This window comes from Dermacentor albipictus, chromosome 2, assembly GCF_038994185.2.
Source record: "Dermacentor albipictus isolate Rhodes 1998 colony chromosome 2, USDA_Dalb.pri_finalv2, whole genome shotgun sequence".
NCBI classification, from domain to species: Eukaryota; Metazoa; Arthropoda; class Arachnida; order Ixodida; family Ixodidae; genus Dermacentor; species Dermacentor albipictus.
Genome location: NC_091822.1, coordinates 164,531,450 through 164,556,676, shown reverse-complemented (window position 1 = coordinate 164,556,676; position 25,227 = coordinate 164,531,450). Strand labels below are relative to the sequence as shown.

At 46.1% G+C, this 25,227-nt stretch overlaps 2 protein-coding genes across 3 annotated transcripts in view; one reads left to right on the top strand and one right to left on the bottom strand.

Annotated features, from left to right (window-relative positions):
- The window catches only part of LOC139056253 (uncharacterized), a 642,331-nt gene that overhangs the window by 136,187 nt on the left and 480,917 nt on the right, over positions 1–25,227 (bottom strand). The window lies entirely within an intron of this gene.
- The window catches only part of LOC139055596 (uncharacterized), a 9,687-nt gene continuing 2,789 nt past the window's right edge, over positions 18,330–25,227 (top strand). Inside the window, exons 1-5 of one of the 2 annotated variants that reach the window (XM_070533113.1) lie at positions 18,330–18,437; positions 18,733–18,843; positions 19,751–19,893; positions 20,473–20,585; positions 23,087–23,160. In XM_070533113.1, coding sequence (XP_070389214.1) covers positions 18,383–18,437; positions 18,733–18,843; positions 19,751–19,893; positions 20,473–20,585; positions 23,087–23,160 — 496 coding nt within the window. In that variant the 5' untranslated portion in view covers positions 18,330–18,382. The remainder of the gene's footprint in view (positions 18,438–18,732; positions 18,844–19,750; positions 19,894–20,472; positions 20,586–23,086; positions 23,161–25,227) is intronic. The other variant, XM_070533114.1, reaches the window with a different exon arrangement.

Sequence of the window (25,227 nt, the reverse complement as noted above, 5' to 3'; positions counted from 1 at the left end):
GTCCCCCATTACGGCGTGCCTCGTAATCAGGTTGTGGTTTTGGCCCGTGAAATCCCATAATTAGGAAATCATTACAAGTCGCACAGCTTTAGCTGGAACAACGCATGGTGCTGGCTGTTTTTTTTTTAGCTGACAGTTTCGCGAGGACGTTCATTACCTTTCGTAAACTGTTAGGAAGTGTGCCATTTTATTGCGACAACAGCTATAAGCTCGAAAATGTGCTAGCTGATTGTATCATCCTTCCACATTTTTTCGTTACGTCCCAGTCTTTTTATTCGTGTCACTGTTTAAAAAAATGAAGTAAAGGAAAAGGTTCTTCACGGCAAGATATTCTGGCAACGAAACTGCGCAAATGCGCCGAGCACGCACACCAAGGATTCAACAACATACATTCAAGCAAAAAGAAAAAAAAGAAGAAAAACGAAACGATACAAATGTGTGCGCCTAAAGAAAGGGCGACGATTCTTAACAGTCGCGGTCTCCTGGTTGGTTTCTGGCGAGGACCGAGTCGACATTGTCAGCGGCGTCGCGAAGCTTATTCCCGGCGGAGCTGTTGTCGTGCTACTGGAGGCCACGTCTTCGGGGACCTAGCCATCGCTTTTTGCCTTTGCACCCGTAATCTCGCCTTCGATTCTGTGGTTTCTTGAGCTCGGCCGTACGTGTCAGGGCGTCTAGCTTTTATGTATATATATATTTATTTTAACAGAAAGAGGAGTACGCAGGTGTTTAAATGCAAATGCAGACAGGCGTGGAAGTCAGCGGAGAGGACACAGAAGAGGACTCCCCGTCAGCATTTTTTTCCGCTTCCGGGTGCGCTGTTGATAAGTCGAAGCGGGCTTTCAAAACACGTGCTATCTGTTCAGCTGTCCTACTTTGTTTCCTTGACACGCATACGCAATTCCGGTCTAAAGCAGCGCGAGTTTTGTGCAAACGCTGAACGATTTTGTGCTAACCTTGAAAAGCACGAAAGCGCACATTACTCACACCCAACTACAGAAATTATAATAACAGGGGTCTAGGATGAATACGCGGGCTGGTTGATTAGAGGGCTATAAAGACACAAGACGTAGAAAAGGAAATACACACCACACACCGACTTGCAAACTCTGCAGGACCTATCCATCAAATAAACGCACTTTGTGGGGATTGTCCCGCTAACTTCACCCCCAGAAAGACAATACTTTCGAAACTGCCATCCAACAATCATCAGCTGGCAGGCGTGGACCCCTCCACCACGAACGTTTGAGAAAGCTATAGGGGCTGCTCCTGGTGCAGCGGACCCAGAACGTGCTGGACCAGTAGCCATGAGCCTACCAGGGTGTCGGGATTGGGGCCTTAGTTCCTACGGGAATAATAAATGTTATTTCTCTCTCTCTCTCTCTCTCGACCCATAGAATTTCCTACGATAGTCACTTGAGGTAAACTCTGGTGACTAACTATTGAGATAAACACTGCGATAACCATCACGTGGTGGCTCAGTACCCATATGACTTTAGAGTGCTGAGGACGAGGTTGCGGGTTCGGTTACAGACCGCGCGGACCGCTTTTAGATGAGAGGGGAAAAGAGAGAGAGAGAACGCTTGTGTATGCCAAAAGCATGTTCGACTGTATGTTTCGGAGAGCTCTGGCAGTGCCCATAAAGTCGTAGCAAGACAGCTTTAGAAGTGTATATTCTGAGGGAGCAGGTGGACGAAATAGTGATAGCATGGCGTCAGTGGTCGCCCCTGGCAACCGCTTGTGCTACCAGTAACGCCTAATTGCTCTCTTGAAGGGCCTCTGAATCACTTAAGTGCACTCTGAAGACGGCAGCCGAATTGGCCACTAGATTTAGGCACACGTTTATTAAAGAGCCTCAGACGGTCAAAATCAAGCTGGAAGCCTCTACTACGGTGCCCCTTACAGCCGCATGTGTTGCCTTGAGACGTATAACTGCACGAATCAAGGATTTAGCCATAGCGTATGACTAAACTCTACGGCGGCTCAAGCGGAAGGAAAGCGGAAGGAAAGGTTCAGGATGAACAAAGGGGCGGACAGGCGCAAACGTTCAACTGCTTTATTTCTGGAAAATGTCACGCCAAGCGAGTTTTTGCAGCAGGAAAAAAAAAGCCATTATTGTCCAAACCCAAGGTAAAGGATACACAAAATGAATTACGGACCAGGTGAGTGCTTAGGTCCAACAAGTCGCGCCGGAAGGTCCCCACGTCGGTTAAAAAAAAATGTTTCGCTTACGCATGCATTGCAGTATTACGCGATATATATATGGACGACTGTATCAGCTATTTTTTTCTTTCCGGGACTTTGGCCTCTTGAAGTCACGCAGAACACTTGCAAGAGTGACAGCGCAGAGGTAAGTGCGCAAAGCCGTTATTTTATTAGCGAGTATTTTTGACACAATCGTGCACTTTTCCTTGTGAAGGTACCCCGCATAGCACAGCTTTTTGGATCGACAAAGAAAGGCATCTGGGCTTTGCACGAGCTGGTTTCTATCTTGTTCACATTGGCTACGCTCCTCTTGCAAATACATTGTGATTGGTTGTTCTGTCTGTGTCGCTCCGCACGTAACAACATTCACTCGCACAGTGCGTCGGATTCGCCAAATTCGTTTCTCGAAACCTTGTGTTCCTGGCCCGGCCAATAACGAATCGTCTCTTCGATATTTTGCATCGCTTCTTTCGGGCTGTGAACACGCTATAGCCCAGTAACAAATATCATTAGACTAATTTTCCAGTTTTGGCTTTGCATGCATAGTATGCATACTATGCGCCCAATTGTTAAAGCAAGCAAGCAAGTAATTGGCAATAAGATGTTGGGGGTACTTCTGTTGTTTGAACAAGCGGCAGCAATGTACAATGAAGTAAACGGTAAAAAAAAAGCTTTCAAGAAATGGTAGATAACGTGAGCTTGCGCAACAATTCGTAGGGGTAATAGGTGAGGTGGCAGTAATGCCATGCATTAAGTTCTTCAGCCTGAAGAAACCCGTGCACACCGCTGGCTAGGGCTTTCGTAATTCGAAAATTGTGACGCGCTAAAGAAAAGGAGGCCACCAGAAAAAGAAAAAAAAAGAAACAACGCACAAGAAGAATACAGTAGAAGCGGAACGACAGGATGGCATAGCGCCTGTCTCGTCTTCCTTTCTTTTTTTTTTTCTCACCGTTCTGGCGACTTTGTTAGCTTCGCACACAAATTTAGAGCACCGCTTGGGTATTGCTTCTTATTCGGCCGCTTACGAAACATCCACGATAGCGGCGAGGGCCAGTCAGCATCTTCCGGAGGAAAGATGGATGCAGATAGAAGGGCCCGTCGCCTCCCATCCGCCAAGCTGTTACATATGATATGAAGGAGCGAAATGCCTTTCCAGAATCTCTCGCGCTCTGCTTTTCTCGCGGTGAATAATCCCCGAAACTTGGATTCTCGCGCCGCTTTCGCTCGTCTATTCGGCGATGGAGCGGGTTCGGCCTCGTGGAAGCGAATCGTAGAATAATTCATGACGTCCCGGTGGAATGATGCAAAAGAATCTTTAAAAAAAAACGAAAAACTAAAGCCCGGGCAGCGCGTGTCATTCTACGGGGGACTACACGATGCACCCTCGATGGGAACGAGGAGCCGACACCGGCGATGCGCTCCTTCCTGTTCGAAATGGGAATCGATCAAAACTTCGCGCGTTTGCGGCGTCGCTCGGCCAATTTGGACTAAAATTCCTGGCGTGAATAAGTTGTCCGCGCTGGCGGCGCCAGGCGGGGGACTTACTCGATATTCTTCGGCGGCAATTTGTCCGGAGGAAGAAGACCGCGGAGCAAACGCCGAGGTTTGTTCTTCCTCCATTTCTTTCTTTCTTTCTTGCTTTCTTTTCTTTCCTTTTAACCTGTCGCATCTGTTTTCCTTTCGTCTCAAATGATGAATTTCGCAGGCCATGGCCTAAATGGTAAACGAACAGCAATGTATTTTCTTGTTTCCATTCGAACGTCCCAGCGGTGAGTGGGTTTGTAATGTGTTCGCAGCGGCAGAAATATTTCTTGTAGTGGATTTTGCAGTCGATAACGCCGAAAGCACGCGCATACCCAGCACGCATCACGCACGCGCTTACTTACGCACACTGTGTACACACACGCATACAAATATGTAAACAAAACACAGGCACATAAACGCACAGACAAGCACACAAACTTAAACAAACACACTCAGGCACACATACGAAAAGACACACACACACACTTGCACGCACACACACATGCATGCACGCACACACGCGCATAAACCCGCACGCAGATACACAGAAACACACTTAGAGACACAAACTCACACAAACACAAACACAAACACACTTACACACACACACACACACACACACACACACACACACACACACACACACACACACACACACACACACACACACACACACACAAACACAGACATCCAGAGAGAGAAATAGACATGCGCGCACAGCAAAGCCAAAGAGCTCTTCTGGCTCTTTACAGAAATCACCCTTAGTATAATTTTCTGTATTCATTCGGGGTGATAATACCGTCCCGTAAAAATGCCAAAGCAAACGGACGGACGGACGGACGGACGGACGGACGGACGGACGGACGGACGGACGGACGGACAGACAGACAGACAGACAGACAGACAGACAGACAGACAGACAGACAGACAGACAGACAGACAGACAGACAGACAGACAGACAGACAGACAGACAGACAGACAGACAGACAGACAGACAGACAGACAGACAGACAGACAGACAGACAGACAGACAGACAGACAGACAGACAGACAGACAGACAGACAGACAGACAGACAGACAGACAGACAGACAGACAGACAGACAGACAGACAGACAGACAGACAGACAGACAGACAGACAGACAGACAGACAGACAGACAGACAGACAGACAGACAGACAGACAGACAGACAGACAGACAGACAGACAGACAGACAGACAGACAGACAGACAGACAGACAGACAGACAGACAGACAGACAGACAGACAGACAGACAGACAGACAGACAGACAGACAGACAGACAGACAGACAGACAGACAGACAGACAGACAGACAGACAGACAGACAGACAGACAGACAGACAGACAGACAGACAGACAGACAGACAGACAGACAGACAGACAGACAGACAGACAGACAGACAGACAGACAGACAGACAGACAGACAGACAGACAGACAGACAGACAGACAGACAGACAGACAGACAGACAGACAGACAGACAGACAGACAGACAGACAGACAGACAGACAGACAGACAGACAGACAGACAGACAGATAGATAGATAGATAGATAGATAGATAGATAGATAGATAGATAGATAGATAGATAGATAGATAGATAGATAGATAGATAGATAGATAGATAGATAGATAGATAGATAGATAGATAGATAGATAGATAGATAAGGAGTCCATATCTGTTTGCATAGCGATCAGGTTGATCGTCTTTTTTTTGTCTCGATTTCCTTTCACCGGGAGCACACCGGCCTGCCCCGGATATATTAAACGGCCCTATAATGCCAAGGATAGACCGCTTCCCAGAAGAAAAGAAAAACAAAAACAAATAGGCGCATTGGTGGTCCGCAAGTAACAAGCGAAAGACCCGAGAAGACGACACGCCACAGTCGCGCCCACCGCGTGCATTCGCAATAAGGAGCCCCTTCGGCCGAAAGCGGCACACAAGACTCGGTGGTCTCTGTCTGAGCTGAGGCGAGGTATTCATCTATCTCTTGTGTAGTGTTCCTGCAGACGCCGCTACGCTCTGCTGCCTCTACTGCTGACTTGGTCGGCCACTGCGCAGCTGCGTTGCATCTGAATTGAGGCCTGCCTTTTGGCTAGCTGCTGTCCGCTACTCTAGATGCTTGATATAGGACAGGCCGGCCCTTTTTCGATGCGCACACGCATTCAGGAGATCATGTGCATCACTCAGTTTGGAAGCGGAAATCCTTCACGGACTTCTCTTGGCTAAATATGTGCAGCATTATGGAAACAGGGCGATGCCATCTGCCGATGGCTGGAAGAGCCCGCTTGCTTATATTTACTCTGCTTCCCAGGATTTCCCGCCTTCATGAGTGCGCACGTCGTCTGCTGTCGGGGTCCGAAAGCAGAAGGCACAGTGGAGAATTTGCGACGTTATACCTAGAATGTTCTGTCGAATCGGCCAAGAAAAAGCCCAAGATGCCGAAATGGGTTCGAATGAATGAATGAATGAATGATTGAAGCGCTCGAATCACGGGAGAACGAGATACAACAAATTTATAGAAAAGTGATGGCGACTGTAACCGCATGGTCAGGGCAGAGGTAAGGGGCTAAGTACGTCCCACTATCGAAGCCTTTGCATACGAAGGGTCTTTTAGTTAGGCAGTAATGCTGTCCCTTTCGGGACAAATCCAGCCTTCGTATATGGCCCTTTCCTGTGGACGGTGCTTCTTTGAGGACTCTTCCAGTACGCCACACTCCCATTTAAGATGGGAGATGGCAGAGACGCTATCAGTGGAATAAGTGCTACAACGTGTGTTTGGCGGGTCGTTGCAAGTGGTGCAACCCTTTTCGCTGTACTATTTTTTTCACTGCGCAGCCATTTTATTAGCACGTCCACTGTGAGGACGAAACCCGTTCGAACTTTAATGAGTGCGTGCTTGGCCCATCGAAGAATATCTTCATGTATTGAGGATCTTCAAAGCGAACCGCTTACCCTGCGAGCGTATGCAAGGCACTCTTGCCTACAGAGGTTCTCTAGTTAGTTGCGTGTATCAATGACAGTGCGCTGGTAATAATTGTTAAGGATGCTATGTGACAGAAACACTCAAACCAAGCCATCCGGCTCATGATAAGAAATGAAACACTCGCGAGTACATATATAGCCAAACACACAACGTGAAAACTATTGAGTGAATCATCAAATTATTCACGGAAGAAGAAGCGCGACAATTTCATGCCGGCTATGTTTTGTACAGATGTAAAAGCCGCGTCATTGCGGCAGCTGCCACGCGGCATGCGTCCCTCTATTATGAGCCGTATTGGCCTTGTTTGCCCGCTCCCCTCCCCCCCCCCCCACCTTCTCCTTGACGAGAAGCAGCAGTAACCCACCGTAAGATTTATAATAACCTGGAAGTTCAGCATGAGTTCCACAACAACAACAACAATAAAAAGAAAAACAAAGGAATAGAGCCAAGTTACTCCTTTCCTCCATGACCCGGCGCTACACAACACATTTCCCGAAAGTTGACGAAATGGGGGTCGACGCGGATATTCAAACAAGTTTGTCTCCGTGTTGACGCTATAAAAAAGAGTGAACGTAATTGGCTGGCGCATCTCTGCACATTTTCTTTCCTTTTGACCGCAGTTTATTTGTCACTGCGCTCACTGGTTGTCTCCTATGTATACGAAAGCCTCCTAGATAGCACAAGGCCTGTGCACTTCGATCCGTGACGTCATGCTGCCTTACCCGATTGCCATATAATCTAATGGGGACGCCCCCGAGTTAGCCGCGCTGATTTTGACGTCACCGCTTTCGCCACGCCGGGCTTGGCAATGGAAATTTCGGTCCAAGTAGCATATCATGAGGCGCAGTGCTGAGGCCTGCTATCTAGGAGGCGCTGCCTATATTGTATAGTCGGTGAGAACCTTAGAATTTAGAAGATGCCACTGTCAAACTCAAAGCGAACTTGCGTAGTAGTGGGAGGCGCTGCCTATATTGTACATTCGGTGAGAACCTTAGAATTTAGAACATGCCACTGTCAAACTCAAAGCGAACTTGCGTAGTAGTGGTTGTGGTGGTGGTAACAACTTCATAGACAATCCGGCTAATTCGTGGCCCGGGCCTAGGCCGCCCCCGAGGAGGTCAGGGGATCCTGTCTCCTCGCCGCCTCACAGGCTTGCTGGACGGCCCATAGTTGATTTTGGAGGTTTGAGCTGCGCAACGCGGCCGCCCATAGCACCGCAGCTTCATCTGGGGAAACTGCATTTTCTCTGCATATAACCTCGCATCGCCAGAGAATGTGTCTAAGAGATGCGTGAGCCCTGCCGCATAGTTTGCAGTACCGTCAATTATATTTTTACTCATCTCCTTGACGTCGCGGAGGTGGCGAAGTTCAATCGATATGAAAAGTTCACATTCTGGGTGTTTCGAAACCCGTCACCTTTCGTTCTTCTCCTGCCGTTTCGAAAAAACGAGGCGCAGTGAAGTGTGGTTTTGTGCGTCTGAATGGCTCAAGTCGTCATCCAGTATTGTCTAGGCGAGTGAATCGCGACACGCTGTGGCATTACGAGCGTTTCACGCTTTTTTATCGGTTTTTAGAGCTTTGGCCGGAGCCTGGACGGAGGGCGAAGACGCCTGGAAGGAGCTCCTCGACGCGATGCTACACGGACGACGAGGAATATTTGTGTCTGGTTCGCTTTCCCGGTGACCCGAGTTCGAGTCTGTGCGCACAGACGTGATCGGACGTGGCTCGTTGAAAGTCATCGGTTGCGGGAATCGAATGGCTCGAGGCGGTCTCTTGTGATGCGTTCATATATACACGGCGGCTATTGTGTCCTCGATATGAGGCCATTGCATGCCGGGGAGGGGATTCACATTACCAGCACGAAATAGGCGGCCACCTATTGTGCGCCTGTTCTTGTGTGCCTACGCGACTATGTGAATCGTGCAGCCGGTGCAGGAATTTCGGGCCATATATTATTCTCGGTTTGCTTCACCGTAATGGGAATAATTGTAAGGTTAGTGCTTGTACCTTTTGTTGCAGAGAATGAAAATAAACTAGCTCCTGTTTCGTTTTTTTTTCGTTAACTGCTGAAGGAGATATGGCTACTGGATTTGATTGCCTCTAACATTGAGCTACAATGCGTGCTACAATTCTGTTAAACTTGACCGAGTTAGTCATACCACATTCATTGTTGTTCCTACGACGTTTCGCGAATGTCCACCTTGTTGCCTGCCCTAAAGAGACAATAAAAAGTGCAGAGGTATTCGTAAGTTATGCTAAGTATACTACTCTAGCAACACGGTCCCCTTAGCTGTAAAGGGTCGCATGGTCAGTCAGAAGAGACGGGTGGGGGCCGAAAAGTTCCTGTGCCAGTTATTCATGACGTCATATATTATGACCGATTCTACACGGGCCCAGTCATTTGATTATCCATCAAAGAAGTATGTAAAAGGAGAACATTTAGTTCTAAATGAAGTAACCAGACAACCTAGCGAATTTCGAGTCCAAAATTACCAACATATGACAAAATGGATTAAAAACAGTGTCATCGCAGTGACGTACGGACGCTGGCTTTTCGACACAAGCGTCCGTACGACTTTTCTTTTTTTTTTTAGTGTCCACTCAACACTGTTTTCACCTTTCAAGAAGTATGCGCTAACAGGCAGCCTTCAAATCAAATGGCCTTCCACAAACGGCTTGCACTATTTTCTTACAACGTTTGCGTATGCAGCAATGTTAACACCGTTGTATACACAAACAACAAAGCGGCAATGCTTTGATGAAATGGTGGCGGAAAAAATAAATTTCGGACTGCGAAACGGTAACATTTAAAAAAACGTATCCTTAGGTTCCTTTGACCAGCTCTCATACGGGTGTGTAGCGCCATACCACGGACTCAATCCCAATGCTAACTGTTTCGCTGAAGCGGCCACTTCGTGCACTGGGTCACTCAGAAGGCTCGTTTTCATTGTATCAAGTCACATAGGCGAAGTACGTTCAATTTTTAGCTTCTCCGTCCGTTTTGAAGAGAAGAGATTTTCCAGTGCCCTCTGTAGAAAGGAGAAACGAAATCGCTAGTGAATAAAAAAAATAAGAATGATAAGAAAAAGAGAAGTCTTTTTCTAAGAAAAAAAGTTCGGAAAGGAAGATATCGGTGCCTGCAGCTGCGATTTCAACGACGCCTACTTGAAGGAAGGACGAAACTTGCGTGCAGGTCACGTATATCGTATCCAGAAGTTCGCTCGCCGTAAACGCTAGGCTTCTTCATCGAATCGTGCGAGCCAGCTCAGAAAGAGTCGAGGAACTCGATGACCCAGAACTTAGTGCTCCCGCTTATTGTTGTTTTTTGGAGGTTCGCTCGTGCCAACTGGCATACAACGCCCAGGTAGAAGCCAGCTAATAAGGACCGCCAGAGCTTCGACGTAATCCTGACTTTCGATCTGCTTAATCATACGGAACAGTATAATGAATAATCTAAAAAAAAATATGGCAGTTTCTCTCGAAGAGCGAAGCTCTGACAATGATAGCACGGCTTATGGTATTGCTCTTCAACTCCTCGGACAGTGTTCTAACTGCTCGCAGGTGCGACTGTATGTCGGTATGACTGTACGACTGTCGACTGTATGACTGTATGACGACCAAAATTTCTGGCACCATTGTAAGCTTTTATCGCTCCTTATAGGGTCTGCAGTTAGATATCAGAGGCGCCACTACGCTGCCAGTAAGACCCGGCGCGCCAGTGAAACTACGCAACTTTCAGATTGCGATCACTGCTTTTCTTTTAAACTTTTAATTATACCGATAACATTTAAGATAAAAAGCATGCGCTCTGAATTAAACATTTCGGTGCTGTTGTCTGTGCGCTGCTACCAAAAATTATTAGAATTAGAAACACTGAGGAACAAGGAGACAGTAACCTGCTGAGCAACTATATATGGTGATTGAATATTATAGCATCTGCATATGCGGCGAAGATAAACATGTGGCATGCATATACTTAAATATATGCAGAACATCATGGCGACGCCGTCTGCGGAATTATGCCTGGAATGTCCATTTAATCGCTATCGCAATAAAACCAACTTCCTATGTTGACAGAGTGCAGAAGCGAACATATATTTTAGACGGAAGGTTTCAGGGAGGCGGAACCAAAGAGGATAAAACTCTCATTCATTCATTCATTCATTCATTCATTCATTCATTCATTCATTCATTCATTCATTCATTCATTCATTCATTCATTCATTCATTCATTCATTCATTCACAGGGAGCACCAAACGTATACAACAGCTACAGCATTTGTGCAGCACTAAAAATAGTATTAATATTCTGTATTATTATTACAAAAGGCACAGTCGGGCGAGTTGTTTGGCACAATTATTTAGCTTTATTCGGTAGCCCTCTTTTTTTTTGTCCTCTTGCTTTAAGCGAACGCTTCACGAGTCGTGTACGAGTGATTTATACTGTACCTCTGCTAAGTCGTAGACATCATAGACAGTGTTGACGCATTCGTCTCCTCAGGAAAGTACGGTATAAAGCGAGTTGCAACGGACATGCTAAATAACTAAATAGTTAGCGGACAAAGCTGAATAAGTGTACACCAGTAAGACAGTCTTGTGAGCTAGTACCATAGTTTTATCCGTGCGTGGCGTCAGCTTCATTTGTGAACCTATTCACGCATATATAAGCGCGACGTCCGAATGTTCTTGCACGCGAGCAGTTTTGTTTTGGCATCGCAAAGAGTTCCAGTCTTCGGTTCCGTTAGTAAGCAGTGTATCCCTATTTTGCCTATGAACAATAACATCGCGCCCGAGCCGACGATGTCAAAATCAACGACTTAAAGACGAGCTATGCGCTTTAACTACAGAGTACTGCAAGAAGGAGGCGTCGCCACTCACGTCTTTCTTGCCTGGCTTGGCTAGTCTTTTCTCAGAGTAAGGTGGCCGCTTTGCTAATGCCGAATAACAATGTACTGACCGAGCCTAACCTAACGTTCGTCTTTCTTGTTCACTTAAAGGATTAATACGAGCTAATAGCGAACGATTCTATAGAAACTTTATTTTCTGTTCATGAACACCTATATCCTACAGAGAAAACACGGGGAATGCGGGAGATGGAAATTCAAGACCATGAGCAAAACGTGAACAAGGTGAATACAGGAGCCAACGTTTCGACAAGTGGACTTGTCTTCTTCAAGGCCTTGAAAAAGAAGGTTTGCTTTGAAGAAGACAAGTCCACTTGTCGAAAGGTTGGCTCCTGCATTCACCTTGTTCACGATTTGCTCATCGCCTATCCTACAGAGTCATACAAACAATTTCCAAATTTTGTGCACAGTGACACCAAGTTAACAAGGCCGTTAAACATTAAGTGCACATGCCCAACGATTTTCACGCACACAGACTGGCCATATCAGATTTGCTTTTGCATATACAAAATTCCCACGTTATATGCCCTCCGAAGTAGTGCGACCCCAACGCGTCTCCCGTAAAAATAGTCTACATACTTTTCAATCACTAACTCAACAGCGTTTTTTCGATGCAGTGAGACGACTTTGCTGCTCGGAAAATAGAGATACAAAGGGGCCAAACTTCTATTCCCGCAAACCGAATTGCCCATGCTCTAGATTCTCAAATGCACCGGCTGTTTCTTCTCTGATCTTCACGGAGGACGCACATCCTCAATACGTCTGCGTGCTCGAAAGTGCACCTAAAGTGGGTCACACTCTGCGCAAGCGACTTGCATCCTCGCATTCCCCATTTTGCCTTTTCGTCTCCTGGACCCCGGGTCCAAGAATTCGGAGGGAGCCGATCTGGCCCCCTCTTCCTCCGAGGTGACCTCAGCGCGATCGTGTGAAGTCAAGTTGGACAGGTTTCTTATAGTTTGGTATACCGCCTTCTGCGGTAGGCAGTATAGAAGGCGGTACGGTCTGGCTATACCGCCTTCTACGCATGCGCTGTTGGTATTATATTTTTCCCCCTTTGGCGCATAGTCAATAGCGGACGAACCTTTGTGCACTCGCCTATATACACAGGCGTGCTATGTGCGCGTGGATTCCTTCGTAGCACCAACACGTTTCCTACTCCTCCCACTTTTTTCCTTTCATCTTTGGACGCACAACACCGTGTAACGCATCTTCTTTTCTTTCCTAACCTACCGCGTTGCCCTCTTAAAGTTCTTCTTCCTGTTCTTTGGTGTTGTACCGCTAGCACGTTCAGCTGTGCCGCCAAAGTGGCAACAACAGCTGCGAAAAAGAAAAAAAAACGGAACAAGACCCGGAACTTCGCTTCTTGAAGCCGCCACGCTTGACCCCCTTCGGAATGTGGGTCACACAAGGAGCCGCTAGAGCTATCGCCGCATCCTCTACTCCCTAAAGGTCGCGGGGTCATTCGGGAGCGGGGCGAAGGTCGCGACATTCGTTAGAGCTTCCCCTTCTCCAACGGCGCCTTCTGATGCTTCGCTGTCCCTTTGATGACTTGGCTATGGCTCGCGCTGACGTAATCATTGTGGCGTCTTCATCAAGACACTCTCATCGGTTCAGCTTGCTTCGTATTGGGGGCCTTTAAAAGATTCATTAAAAAAAATAGAATTCCACATCATCTTAACATTGTTTAAGCGCAACTAGGCGCGCGGCAACAAAGCATATTGTACTCGGTGCGAGTACGAATAAATATGCCTTATGTTTCAGAACATTACAAAACAACCCACTTGCAGCTTCGAGTCTTTCTTTAGACAAGCCCAGGCTGCGAAATCATCCTTCCCATTTGCGGCCTCAATCATGCTTCACCAAACCTTCCTTGAGCTTAACTTCCAAGATGTGTTGCTAGGGCCTGTCGCTACCAATCGTAAAGCAGACTGGTTTCCCTCGAGGGCTTATGCAAGAGCGTTGTATAACGATATTGAAGTGTTGAAGTTTGTCTTAGGAGCGGTTTGAAGTGCATGCTGCAATCACTGCGCAATCGCGGGTACCCGATTGAGGGAGCATTAGTTCGTCTTCCTCTTTATTTTTCGGCGACCAAGCGCACGGTGCCCCAATGTCGCTCCGCGCGATTCAACGCCGACCAAAGGAGACAGGGCGCGGCTTTCCTGTAAGCGTGCGCGACGAATCTTTGGAGTAGTGTGGGAAGATTCTAAGCTTTCAAATAACAAATAAAAATAAATGTCCAATTCGATTGTGTTTTCGAATCAATTAGTCGCTATTAGTAAATGAGAATATTCCTCGAATAGTTTCCGAATACACTATATCGTAAACTGCGCATGATCGAACAGTAAATTGAAGCAAATGCACGATAAATTAATCCGCCTGCTATATAAAAAAAACATAATAAAGCACGACAATCAACGTAGCGGAGAACTTTGTACGTCACCCTGGGAGGCAGGCTCTTCCAGCTCAGCCGCACTCACTGAGAGGTTCCGAGTATGCGAACAAATTGCTTATTTGTTCCTAATGTTCGATTTGTGCCTTTAATGAACAACGCTTCATAACACGCACTGTAATGACAGAAGCGTGATAACGTTGCCAATATACTGGGATGCGAACATCGTTTCACGTTAACAATGAAAACGGCTGATCGGTATTCGAAAGATATTCGATATTCGACTCGATTTCGCTTCTGGCAATATTCTATTCGTGTTCGATTTGGTCTGAAAAAGAACCATTCGCGCACCATTTAAAAAGTGTGTTGTCGTTGCGCTAAAACGGCAAAAGCTCACTCTAAGCGGCGAAAATAACACCCCTTCACACAAGCTAATGAATACAAAGGGAGCACCAACAACGTCCTTTGTGGGCCACAGCTGCTTGTCCCACATTCGGATCTATATTTCTCAAGAGTTCTCGTTTTCACCACTGCAGCGTGTTTACTCTCCTATGGGGGGGGGGGGGGGGGTTCAGGAGCTCTCCCGATTGGGGTTGAATAGCGGCAATCATTTACTTCCGCGAACACAGTCGCTAGAAATATACATTTTCGCTGTGAGAGTGTAAAATCCATGTGAACCACCCTCACTCTCCTTTTTCCCTCTGATGCAGAGGATAATATAGCTCCATTCTATGAAAGGGATGGAAATGGCTTAAGGACTGCTAGGAATAACCCCTTGCCAAGGATCTCAGTGATACAAGAGGTTTCGCAGCAAAGCATGAAACACGCTTAGACTACAGGCTTGAAGCGCGATTTCTGTCTTTATGGCCCCCCTGGCGGTTCTTGAGAGATGGTGCTAATCTCCAGCAGTCGCCGATACGTCGGGAAAGGGGAACCACTACTACTGTGCTTGCTGATGTGGGGAGCAAAACGCTCCGGGCAAATTGCACTCTCCGAGCCACAAAGCAAACGCTCAACGCCAGTTGTCCCCACATTGACATTGCCCGGGGTACTGGCCCGAATCAGATAACTTGATTACTCGTTGCCTCATGCCCTCGCATTCGTTACTTGTGTATGCCGTTCGCGTGCGTTCTACGTACGAAAGTCTCATTTCATGCATCACTCTTGTCATCTGTAGCATGTATGCTATAGATGCACGATTGAGAAAACATCTCAAGCTTCGATTAAATAATGTCTCTCTCTATCTCTCTCTCTCTTCCAATGCCGCACCATTTTCACTGTTAGGTTTGCTAAAGACTTTCGCGCGCACTGATCTATTCCCGGATTATCGAATGACTGAAAACTTGGTTATGTGAGCACTCCACTGAAACCAACACCGCCTTATAAACTTCGTTTTTTTCTTTCACTTGGCGCCCGTTCTCTCCCTGCGATCGCTTTCCTAACCACTTACCCTAATTACGGTGAACTGTCATAACCTTATCAAACCGCTTAGTCACTTTGTCTAGTGAACAAAACGCTCGTGTCCAAATCAGTTCTGCAGCAAATCCACAAGGAGGCGGAAGCTTCGAGAAAAGGGAAATGATGTCATCCACGCAAAAGTATAGCACGAAACTACACAGGAACCACGCACGGGCTTCTGAGGGGAAAAAAAAGCTTCCCAGTTGAAGAAAAAGATTGTCCTGATTTGGGGATCAAACCTGGGACTTACGCTTTTCCGAAGCAGTCACTCTATACCATCCGAGCTAATCAAGAGGCTATATAGCAGATCGCAGGGCGAAGCCTAATTAATCGACAACCTTAATGCAGGGACATTGAGCATGGCAAATCAGCTCCGCGGAAATCAGCGTGGTCGAGAAAGTCTCATGAAAGGGAAAGCTTGTCGTACGCCAGACAGTAGAATGAAACCACTAAGGAAACTCTAAAGGTTTCCTTCGTGACTCTGCGCTGAAGTCGGGTAGATAAACATTCTTCTTTCTTTTAAAACAAACGGTTCCCTGCTCTATTTATCCCACGATCTTCCAGGCTCCGCGTCTTCCTTTTCCCAACTACGATATTATCAGCGCGCGTTCGCCTTCTAATCCAGTTGTTACGAAATTAAGAAACGCGCTACGCCATTATATATTAAAACCAAAACGCGAAACGAACGTTCGCCCTCTAACTCCCCAGACAATCATTCACTTCTCGCCGATACCACCTGCCCGCACGGGAGGGCACTCGAACCATTAGATCGCGCCGATTCTGCGTACTTCCGGGTGCACTTTCTTAGTGTCTACTTGCCTCGAGGGTGGCTCTAAGGCCACCAACCACGAACAAGAGGCTTTAATTTAAGGATCCTGGAAAGTAAAGATTCCTTTTTGTTTCCTTCTCTTTTTCGTTTTCTCTTTCGCTAGCGGCCCATAAACAGAGGACCCAGCGGACGGGCGGGGGACATCCGGGGCTTTTCTCGGCCACGTCGGACAGCAAGGGTAGCGCGAGTCCCTCTCGAAACAATTGCCGCACGCGACGATCCACGGCACGGAACAGGCGAGCACTCTTTTGTTCTCCGGCGTTGCCTCGACTGTTCCAAGCCCTCGCGAAGTCGTCGTCAATGAGACGCCATCGACAAAAGCAGCTGGGGCGGGGCGCTCCCCGCACCTGCTCTTCATTACGGAGAGCGTTTACTTTTCGTTTGTTTGTTTGTCGGAGCCGCGGCTATTGTTTTGCCAGCTACACAGAGCCGGCATGGCGGAAGAGACAAACATTTTGCGGCTTAAACGTTGGACGTTAATGAACGTTATTAGCGAAGACGTATGCGGTTTTCCGCTGTAGGCTCGAAAGCGGCACGCGAGCTGGCAGGGGTGTTTTGAGCTGGATGGAAGGAGCGTGTAGCTCATGCCTTGTGCTGTCCCCTGCCGTAGGCTTGCACTATGTGGATTCAATGGCGAGGATGCTAATGATCGGTCATTTAATTAATTCGTCTGCCCGTCGGTCGGTCGGTCGGTCGGTCAGTGACGGACGGATGGTTGGATGCATGGATGGACGGGCAGACGGGCGGATAGAAGCACGAACCCAAGACTGTGAGAAAATTTCACACACCGATATTACAATAAATAATCGTGTAATCGTCTAAGCACAACCAGCTTAGCACTCACATGCTTCTGAATGCGAAGCACAGACACTCTTCGCCTAAAGCTGAAACTTTTCTGCTGACATCAGGACATATGAAATCTTACAACTTTAAATTGACAGGGTGGCACTACCAGAAAATAACATAAATGCAATAAATCAATCTCGAGCGCATCACTTCGATAACATGAAATAGATTTCATTTCTCTTTTCTTTACTATAGCCAAGCACTTTGGTATTTGATCTAAGAAGAAAAAGAAAGAACTGCTCGAAAAAAACGTAATCATGTTACAGAAACAAAAAACACAAGGTAGCTTTTTCTCTTTCTTATTCCGTTTCATACATGGCTCTCAACGCTACGAAGGGTTGAAATAGCTCTCTGACTGCTCGCACCCCCACCAAAAATAATGTGCCACATAATAACCAAAGATACTCGCATGCGTCGTGTACTTCTATATAACCTTAGGTCTCATACTATTATGCCGGAAAACATTATGTAAGCAGTTCATGGAAAGCGTCGCAGATCTGAACTTATCTGCCACAGAACGCGGAGGGATACGTTGCTGCCTATAGAGCGACCACAGCGCACCTCCTGCGCTCGCGACCAAAACGTAGTACGCGCATACTGGAGGCACAAAGATTCACAAGTAATGCATAATTCGCCGTGAGCTTACGTCCACAAGTTGTGATAGCAGTATGTGAAGTAATTTATTCCGTAGATGGAGTCGCAAATCGACAACGATTGCACCACGAAAGTCGCGGATCTATACTGCTATGACCGGACTACTTGCCTTACTTCGGCAGAGTTGCTATTCTAAGCAGGAAACGTAGTAAAAATAGCATCGAAATACGAACCAACGCATACAGAGGAGAATACACTGATAATTATGGCTTCAGCGCCTCGGCGAGGTAAGGATAGCGAACCTCCGGAGACTCGAAGAATGGTTTTTTGAAGCCTTTGTCTTCCAGGAACAAAAGCTCTGGGGAGCCGTCCAAACATGTTAAAAAAGTCCTTTCTAGAGAAACTGGGAAATTACTGACAAAAAAGAAATGAAAGAAAGCAACAAAAGTCGCTGTCACGATATGAGTAGGCAAAAGCACTAAAGAACAATGGATCCTCCAAAGTTAGCAGTCACGTATTAGAGAGGTTGTTTTCCGCAGATTCGAAAAAAAAAATAATTACGAGAACTACCAGGTCAGATCAGAACGCAAGAATAAGAAACCTCCTTTCCGTGGCCTTTATAAGCGATGAACACGTGGGCGTTTAGTCCCTACGATTTTTATAGAAGAGCGCTTCTTCAGGGTGAGTGTGCGTTGGATAGGCTGGCATCTGACCTTAAACCGGCGTTTCTTCGAACCAATATGCTAAGGTCCTCCCGTTAATTCAGTCAATAATCTAAAGAATCGCTCAGTTACTGAAAATAGTTCGTTCAATAATTTCTTTTGAATGTTCGCTTTAGTTCCCTGAACGTTGCAATCGCAGAGATGAAGCCAAGTTATAACCAAGTCCTATCCCTGAGCAGAAGCTTAGAGACTAGTACCACCACTTTCGAGATATCAGTTCTCAAAGTACGCTACGACATGCGTTGGTGTTCCAGTTAACAGTTTCCCGAAAGTACCTCTACAGCAGTTGGGACGTTCGGACAACGCTACCTGCCACGTCAATGCACCTTTTGACAATTTTTGGGCGGACGAATACCTTGAAAAAGGTATAGTAATGTGATTTTTGCTACGCAACGCTAGTGCACGGCTTCGACAGCGCAAATTAAACAAGGTAATGAATAATTAAAAAAAACCTAATCAGTGAATCTTTTTATTCATCTACCTTTGTGATTTCATATGCAGATGATTTCCGCCTGTTCCGAAAATCTACTTGAAGTGCAAGCGCAAGCGCTATCCTTCGCCGATGATTCGAAACAACACTTGTGGGCGGGGAGGGGCATATTCGCAGTTGGCTGCGGTAAAGTGAGGCGCATTGTTCGCAGTGTTGGCATTTGTGAGAGTATAGGCAAAGCGGGTGTTGTATGGAGCGGTAGAAGTTTGAGGTGGAGGAACGTGTTTGTTTGAAGCTGTCGCCGTAACAATGGCTTCTTAGCGTGTTAAAGGTTTGTGGATAGGTTCGTCGAGCGAGTCTGTAGTGTTCGCTGGAGTGGCGGGCCTGCACCCCTGCTCGGGCGGCCGGAGTTACTGCCAATACCAGAAAACGCATAGTTCACGACGTGCTCCTTCAAATCCTCGTGTAGGTGCTTCACACACTGGTCACATTGGTCTTCTTCATTGATATAGTAACAATACGGGGTCGTTGGTCACTGTATAGCAGTAACTGATTCGCCTATTACGTACACGCGTAATCTACGAATCCAAGTTAACTTTCTCCTAAGTGTCCATTTCGGAATGTGCTCTATATGTATCGCTGATACTTTCTCCTTTCCCATTGCCCCGGTGTAGGGTAGCCAACCGGACGTTATTCTGGTTAACCTCCCTGCCTTCTGCTTTTCTTTGCTTTCCTCCTCCTCCGCTTCAGCATCCTCGCGAGATAGTATTTTCTCATGGTGCCCATATCAATCTATTCGAACCATAGATTGGCAATGCTCGTTCTCTCTCCCTCAAGTGCAGCCGGACATCCGGGACCTGGAGCCATGCGAGTCGCCTTGGCAGCGTTGGCGGTGATCGTTGCCATCCAACTGGCACCGTCAGTCCAAGCCAAGAAGCCGAAATGCAGGGTGCTCCATAATGTGATGCACGTCAATTGGAAGAAGGTATGGACGGGTGAACAGTACAGAGGTCAGGCATACCGCTTGCGCTAGTTACTTGTCGCGCGCTTTGCTATGAATTGAACTACTTTAACGATTAAGTGCACGCACTACGCTGTCGCTTGTACACGAGGTCGTTCGATGATTCTGCCGTAAGTCTGATATGCATGCACTTGCAAGCCAAGATTTTTAGCGCGCAATGGGATTTATTTCACCCTATAGGCGGTTGGTGAAAGCTTTTGATTAATTCATTTTTTCCCTCTCATAATGGTCTGTCATTCAATTGTTTTTTCTTTCCTTTTATTTTTGTTTAGGGCAAATATTTTTAGATGCTAAGCTCTTCAGTAGCAATACTTTTCATTTTATAATGTTTTCTTTCTTTAACACCGCTTGCTCTACCGTTACTGCTGCCATTTGTCACCATTTGCGGGACTCGGCTAGCACGCGCAAAACTTTAACGCGGCCAAAGTGGTAGCTGTAACAGTAGATCGTCATATGCTAAAACTACCCAAATATCACCGAGTAAGAAAGCGTGGCTTGGCTCGCAGGGCACTGCAACTTGGGGCATTTGCGTTGCATTTGCAGTTCGCGCGAAAGGAGTGGCTGGAAGTGCTTCACTCTCGCGACCGATTTACGGCGTGCTTGTCGAGGGCGTACTTTCCCAAGGCGGGAATGGTCCACTATCGCAAGAAAAAAGGGTAAACTTGCTTTTTTCTATTTTTTGTTTTGATCACTGTCGCCACCTGATAACTTTTAATGCACGAGCACCAATTTACGCGAAACCCATCTCTGAAGAAATATTACGAAACTTTAAGAAAAAATTAGCGTCCTTTGGGAGCTTACCTCACCCCCAACAATCGTCACCTATCTCGCGCGAACCCACCTTCGTTAACCCTGCGCCCCCTGAAATTTCGGGCCACGAACGGCTTGCAGTTCTGTCAGCTTGTCATGACTGTGGTATCGTTACAGACAGCGGCAAAACTTTTTTCTTGGAATGACCAGGTTACAGAAACGAAAGGCACTCGTTATCTTTAGTGAAAATAGCTCTGCTTCCCGAGAACCACTAGATCTTCAGGAAGCGTACCATAATTCCCATGCGTTCTCCTTCGAATCAACATCGAGCGTTAAGTTTGCATTTCCCATTTCTTTAATGCGTTGGCTTTGATTGGCAAGCTGTAGCCTTTTCTGTGTCAACACTTCTGTAGTGTTGCCCACCCAGCTTCGCTGATCTGCCTGCCTTCCAACCAGCCCAGCGTGTTTAGGTGTGGCAGTGAATGTGTGTCCTTCGAAGAGGCAGTAGAAAAGTAATATTCTCGGACTATTATCACCACCGTCTCACCAACGCATATCATGATAATAAATTTCCTTGCCATTTTCTTTTTCATTTATCCTGCCACCTGCTCCTATGGAGCATTTCTCTCCCCGATCTCCCTTCCCAATGCAAAGCGATGCAATGCAATTCGTATACGTAGGCGGCTGAACTGTAAAATAATTTGCACCCTAAAGTGAATAAGGGTATGAGGGGACGCAGCATTGAAATGACTCGACGATCTGCTTTGGGCGTCTCATCAGCGGCAGGAGTAGGCTCTCGAGTGGGCTTGACCATCTGTGGTTCTGTGGGAGGTTGCTGGCTCGGAAGCGCAGGCTTCCTGAGAAAGATTCCTTTCAGCTGACTTTCTTGTGCTGTTCAGCCCCTTTCTGACCTCATTGGAGAATGTGGGTGCTACAATGGAAGGGCCCCTCTCCATTCGTGCCTCTGCCTTTTTTATATAAAAAAATAAGGGCATAAATGCCTCTATAACTCATACCCCTGCACCCTTTTGAAGGCTGTACATTATTTTACAATTTACACATATAGGTGGTTACACATACGTTTACTGAGTTATCTGCAGTAAGTTATGAAGATTTCGCTCTCTCCTTCCCTCGCAACAAAGCGTTTCCGACAAGAACGCATCGAGCCTAGGCTGGTTAATTGAGAAAGTGCACGAAAAGCTGACGACGATTACTGTTAGAGGACCAGGTAAATCCCGTAGGCGTAAAAGAAGTTTCCAGACTGTGGATGTGGTTCATCTGACGCGATGCTCGTGTACCCGCATACCACGCATGCAGTGTAGCCTCGAAATCACGCTCATCGCACCGCGAGGCACCTGCAGCATTTTACGTGAACCCGTTCGTCTCTGGCAAGTTGATATCACTGCGCCATCAAGCGTTCAGTTGAGAGAACGTAACTACAGCACGCGCGGTTTGCTTGCAAATGCTGCATAGGTACCGCCAGCAGGGCCAGATGGCGCTACCATTTGTACACAGTCGCGCTCATGCTTAGGCATAACACTTGTTTAGCATCCAGCATCGTGTGGGTTTCAGCAGTTATTATACTTCACGCGATCGAGATACCTGTAAAACGGTAGGTAAGAGTCAACTTGAAAAATGTCAAAAGTAAATAGGTGATGTTAACCCTAAAAGAAAATATAATGCACCAATGCTGTACGGATATAATTTGGGAAGTGGCCAAAGAGTTTGAGTGGAGGAGAAAGTAGCAAAGGAATGAACGCTGGTAATAAACAAAGATGACTAAAACTCCATACTACTCGACAAACAGTGATAGGACGTAAGCGCATAGGCTGCGCCTGTAGAAAATACACATATTTCGAAGCAAGAAATTGCAGTTTCCCTCACAGGTCCGAGCAGTGATTCGATAAGTGGCGCAAAACGCTATGTACGCAGCATGCCTTGCACGTGTTCGCTCGGTAGCTGTTGGAGTAAACGGCGGCAGATGTGCGCGAACAATATACTTTCGATGAAAAAAAAAAGAACTTCTCAATAACTTGTCAAAAATTTGTGTGTTCTTTATGTCACCCTGGTTTGCAGAGGTTGTGCTCCCTGGTGCTAGGCAAGGGGAAGAACACAGCTTCATTTTTTCTTTATTTGTTTCTGGTATCATGTTTATCGCTTCGTATCGCTGGCGCCGTTTAAATTCGTTCATATCTGTGCCGCTTTATAGGAGGTCAACTGTAATACAGAGCGTGGCGTCAAGCATTCGTATAGCTCTCTCGCTAAAATATCATTTTATGCTTAGCTTCGCAGCAAGCGCATTATTTTGCACAGCAAGAAAGTAATATCGGCGAGTGTTGGACTCAGCTAAGCGGCGGCAAAGTCGTGGGTGAAGGGTTGAACAGTGCCTGTTTAAATTTTGTGGCAGACCGAAAGCAAAGGGAGAGAGGTCGAAGCATCCGTTCAGAGTCCACCAAGGCGACATATTTATCTACAGAGACGGTGAGTTGAATTTGTACCACCCTCACGCTGAATTAAAGAGCAAGGCCAGATCATCGTAGAAAAAAGAGGAAAACTGGGTTATTTGTTTGCAGCAGTCAAAGCAGGAGAGATCGAATGCGTTTCTGTCGTTCACCTCTGTGAGCAGCGCTAACCGACCCCGTACGAAATAAAGTTAGGGAACCCAGAACCTTGGTTCTAAAAAAAAAAAAAACATCACTACGAAGCGCTGAGGAAGCGTCTGGCTGACCGACGCTTCTTTATCGATACGTAACCATTGCCGTCGCGTGAGTAAAATTTCAAAGTCTACTGAAATCGAAGAATTTCTATTTGTATGCTTTAAGGCCCCATGTCAAATCGAGAACACTAAGGCATGATGTTATCGAGGTCAATTTGAAGAGCTGAAGGGCCAGAAACGTCAGGGTATCTTTCTGTAAACCCCGCAGTAGTCTGCGAACGAACTGAGCTATTAAGATGGCACTGCATGCAATTAACATAAAAAATGAAGCAGTAGAGAAGCCAAAGCGGAGCTTTGTGGTACTCCCGGAACAACTGGAACGTCAGGGGAGTGAGACTCGCTTACAGTCACGTGTTAGATGCGGTTCGAAATAGATTCGTCGCATCGAGTTGAAAATAAAAGGGTCAATGATGCGGCAACCGTGTTTCAGTATAGGAGTGGGTGGTCAATACAGACCAAGCGAAACAAAATTTTTGGCCGCATAATTTCGTACAGTGTATACATAAAGAAAACTCGTAGTGAAAAGTTTTGCGCTTGATAAACGAGTGGACGCAACAGTAAAAGCGCGCAAAAAGATTTCCTTTCGATGCATCAAATGAAAATAAAAAAAGATTTAAGAAAAAAGCCAACGCCACCATTGTGCTAGCCCAAAAATGACATAAAATCTGGAGCAATAAGGTTGGCGCCGTCTCCTGGTATATTCGCCGTAATAACCACCAGATGCAGGTCTCGTCTGCTTTGACGTATACTTAAATGCTGCTAAAATTACAGTTAGCCAATTACCAGCCCTGATTACCGAATTGCTTAAATACTGGTATAGCCATTTTACTTCGACGAGAACAGCTCTGTTAAAATTAAACAAGCTCCTAATGTGCTGTTGCTGGACGAAGCCTCAGACGATGTCACTAATAGCTGTACCACTACAGTCCACGTGTCCTATTGGCAGGACACGTGGACTGGCAATAGGACACGTTCAATTTTGGACACAAATTTCGTAACGTGGACTGGCAAATTTTGGACACCAACGTGTGCGAAATTTGCCAGTCCACGTGTTACAAAATTTGGTGCAGCTCAAACTAAAAATTTGAGCTGCACCAATTTTTTAATAATTGCCTGAGAAGATAACATAATTCTAAACCTTGATCAATATTACTCGATGAGGCGACCATTATTTTGCGAGAAATCAAAACGCTTAGTTGAATAATGAAAACAGTTACGCTAATTATCTTTTCGATTGATTACTTTGTGGCACACATTTCAATCTATGAATTTTAGCTAGCGAATATGTAAGGTTTATCAACAGGGAACGAATTATGAGGATGGCACTGCTTCGAGATTTGCGCCGTCAGAATAGCGGTAAAAAAATGCACGGTATTCCGGTTTACTGTTAAAAAGAAAAAGAACGCTGGTTAATGCATTGAAGCATAAAACTAATCGAAACGCCAGTGCATTTCATCGGGCGCTTTGAAATTCGATATCTTGAAACTGTGGTGCATTCCTTACGATTCATTCCAAGTGGATACGCCTTCCGAATGAAGAGGCAGCAATTCGAATATTGATATATGTGCCTTAATGTAATCAATTAAAAAAGCTCATTAGACTAATTATGTTACTTACTGAAATAAACACTTGGATTTCTCGTAGAAACAGTGGCCGCATTTTTCAGTAATTTATGTCAAAGGTTAGAATTGTACTATACTGCACCGCAATTTCTAAAAATTTTGTGAAGATAATAATAATAATAATAATAATAATATTCCATTTGTGATGAACTACTTATTTCTTTTGTTTAGTGAAACCAAAACCTTTGCAATAACACACTTATGATTATA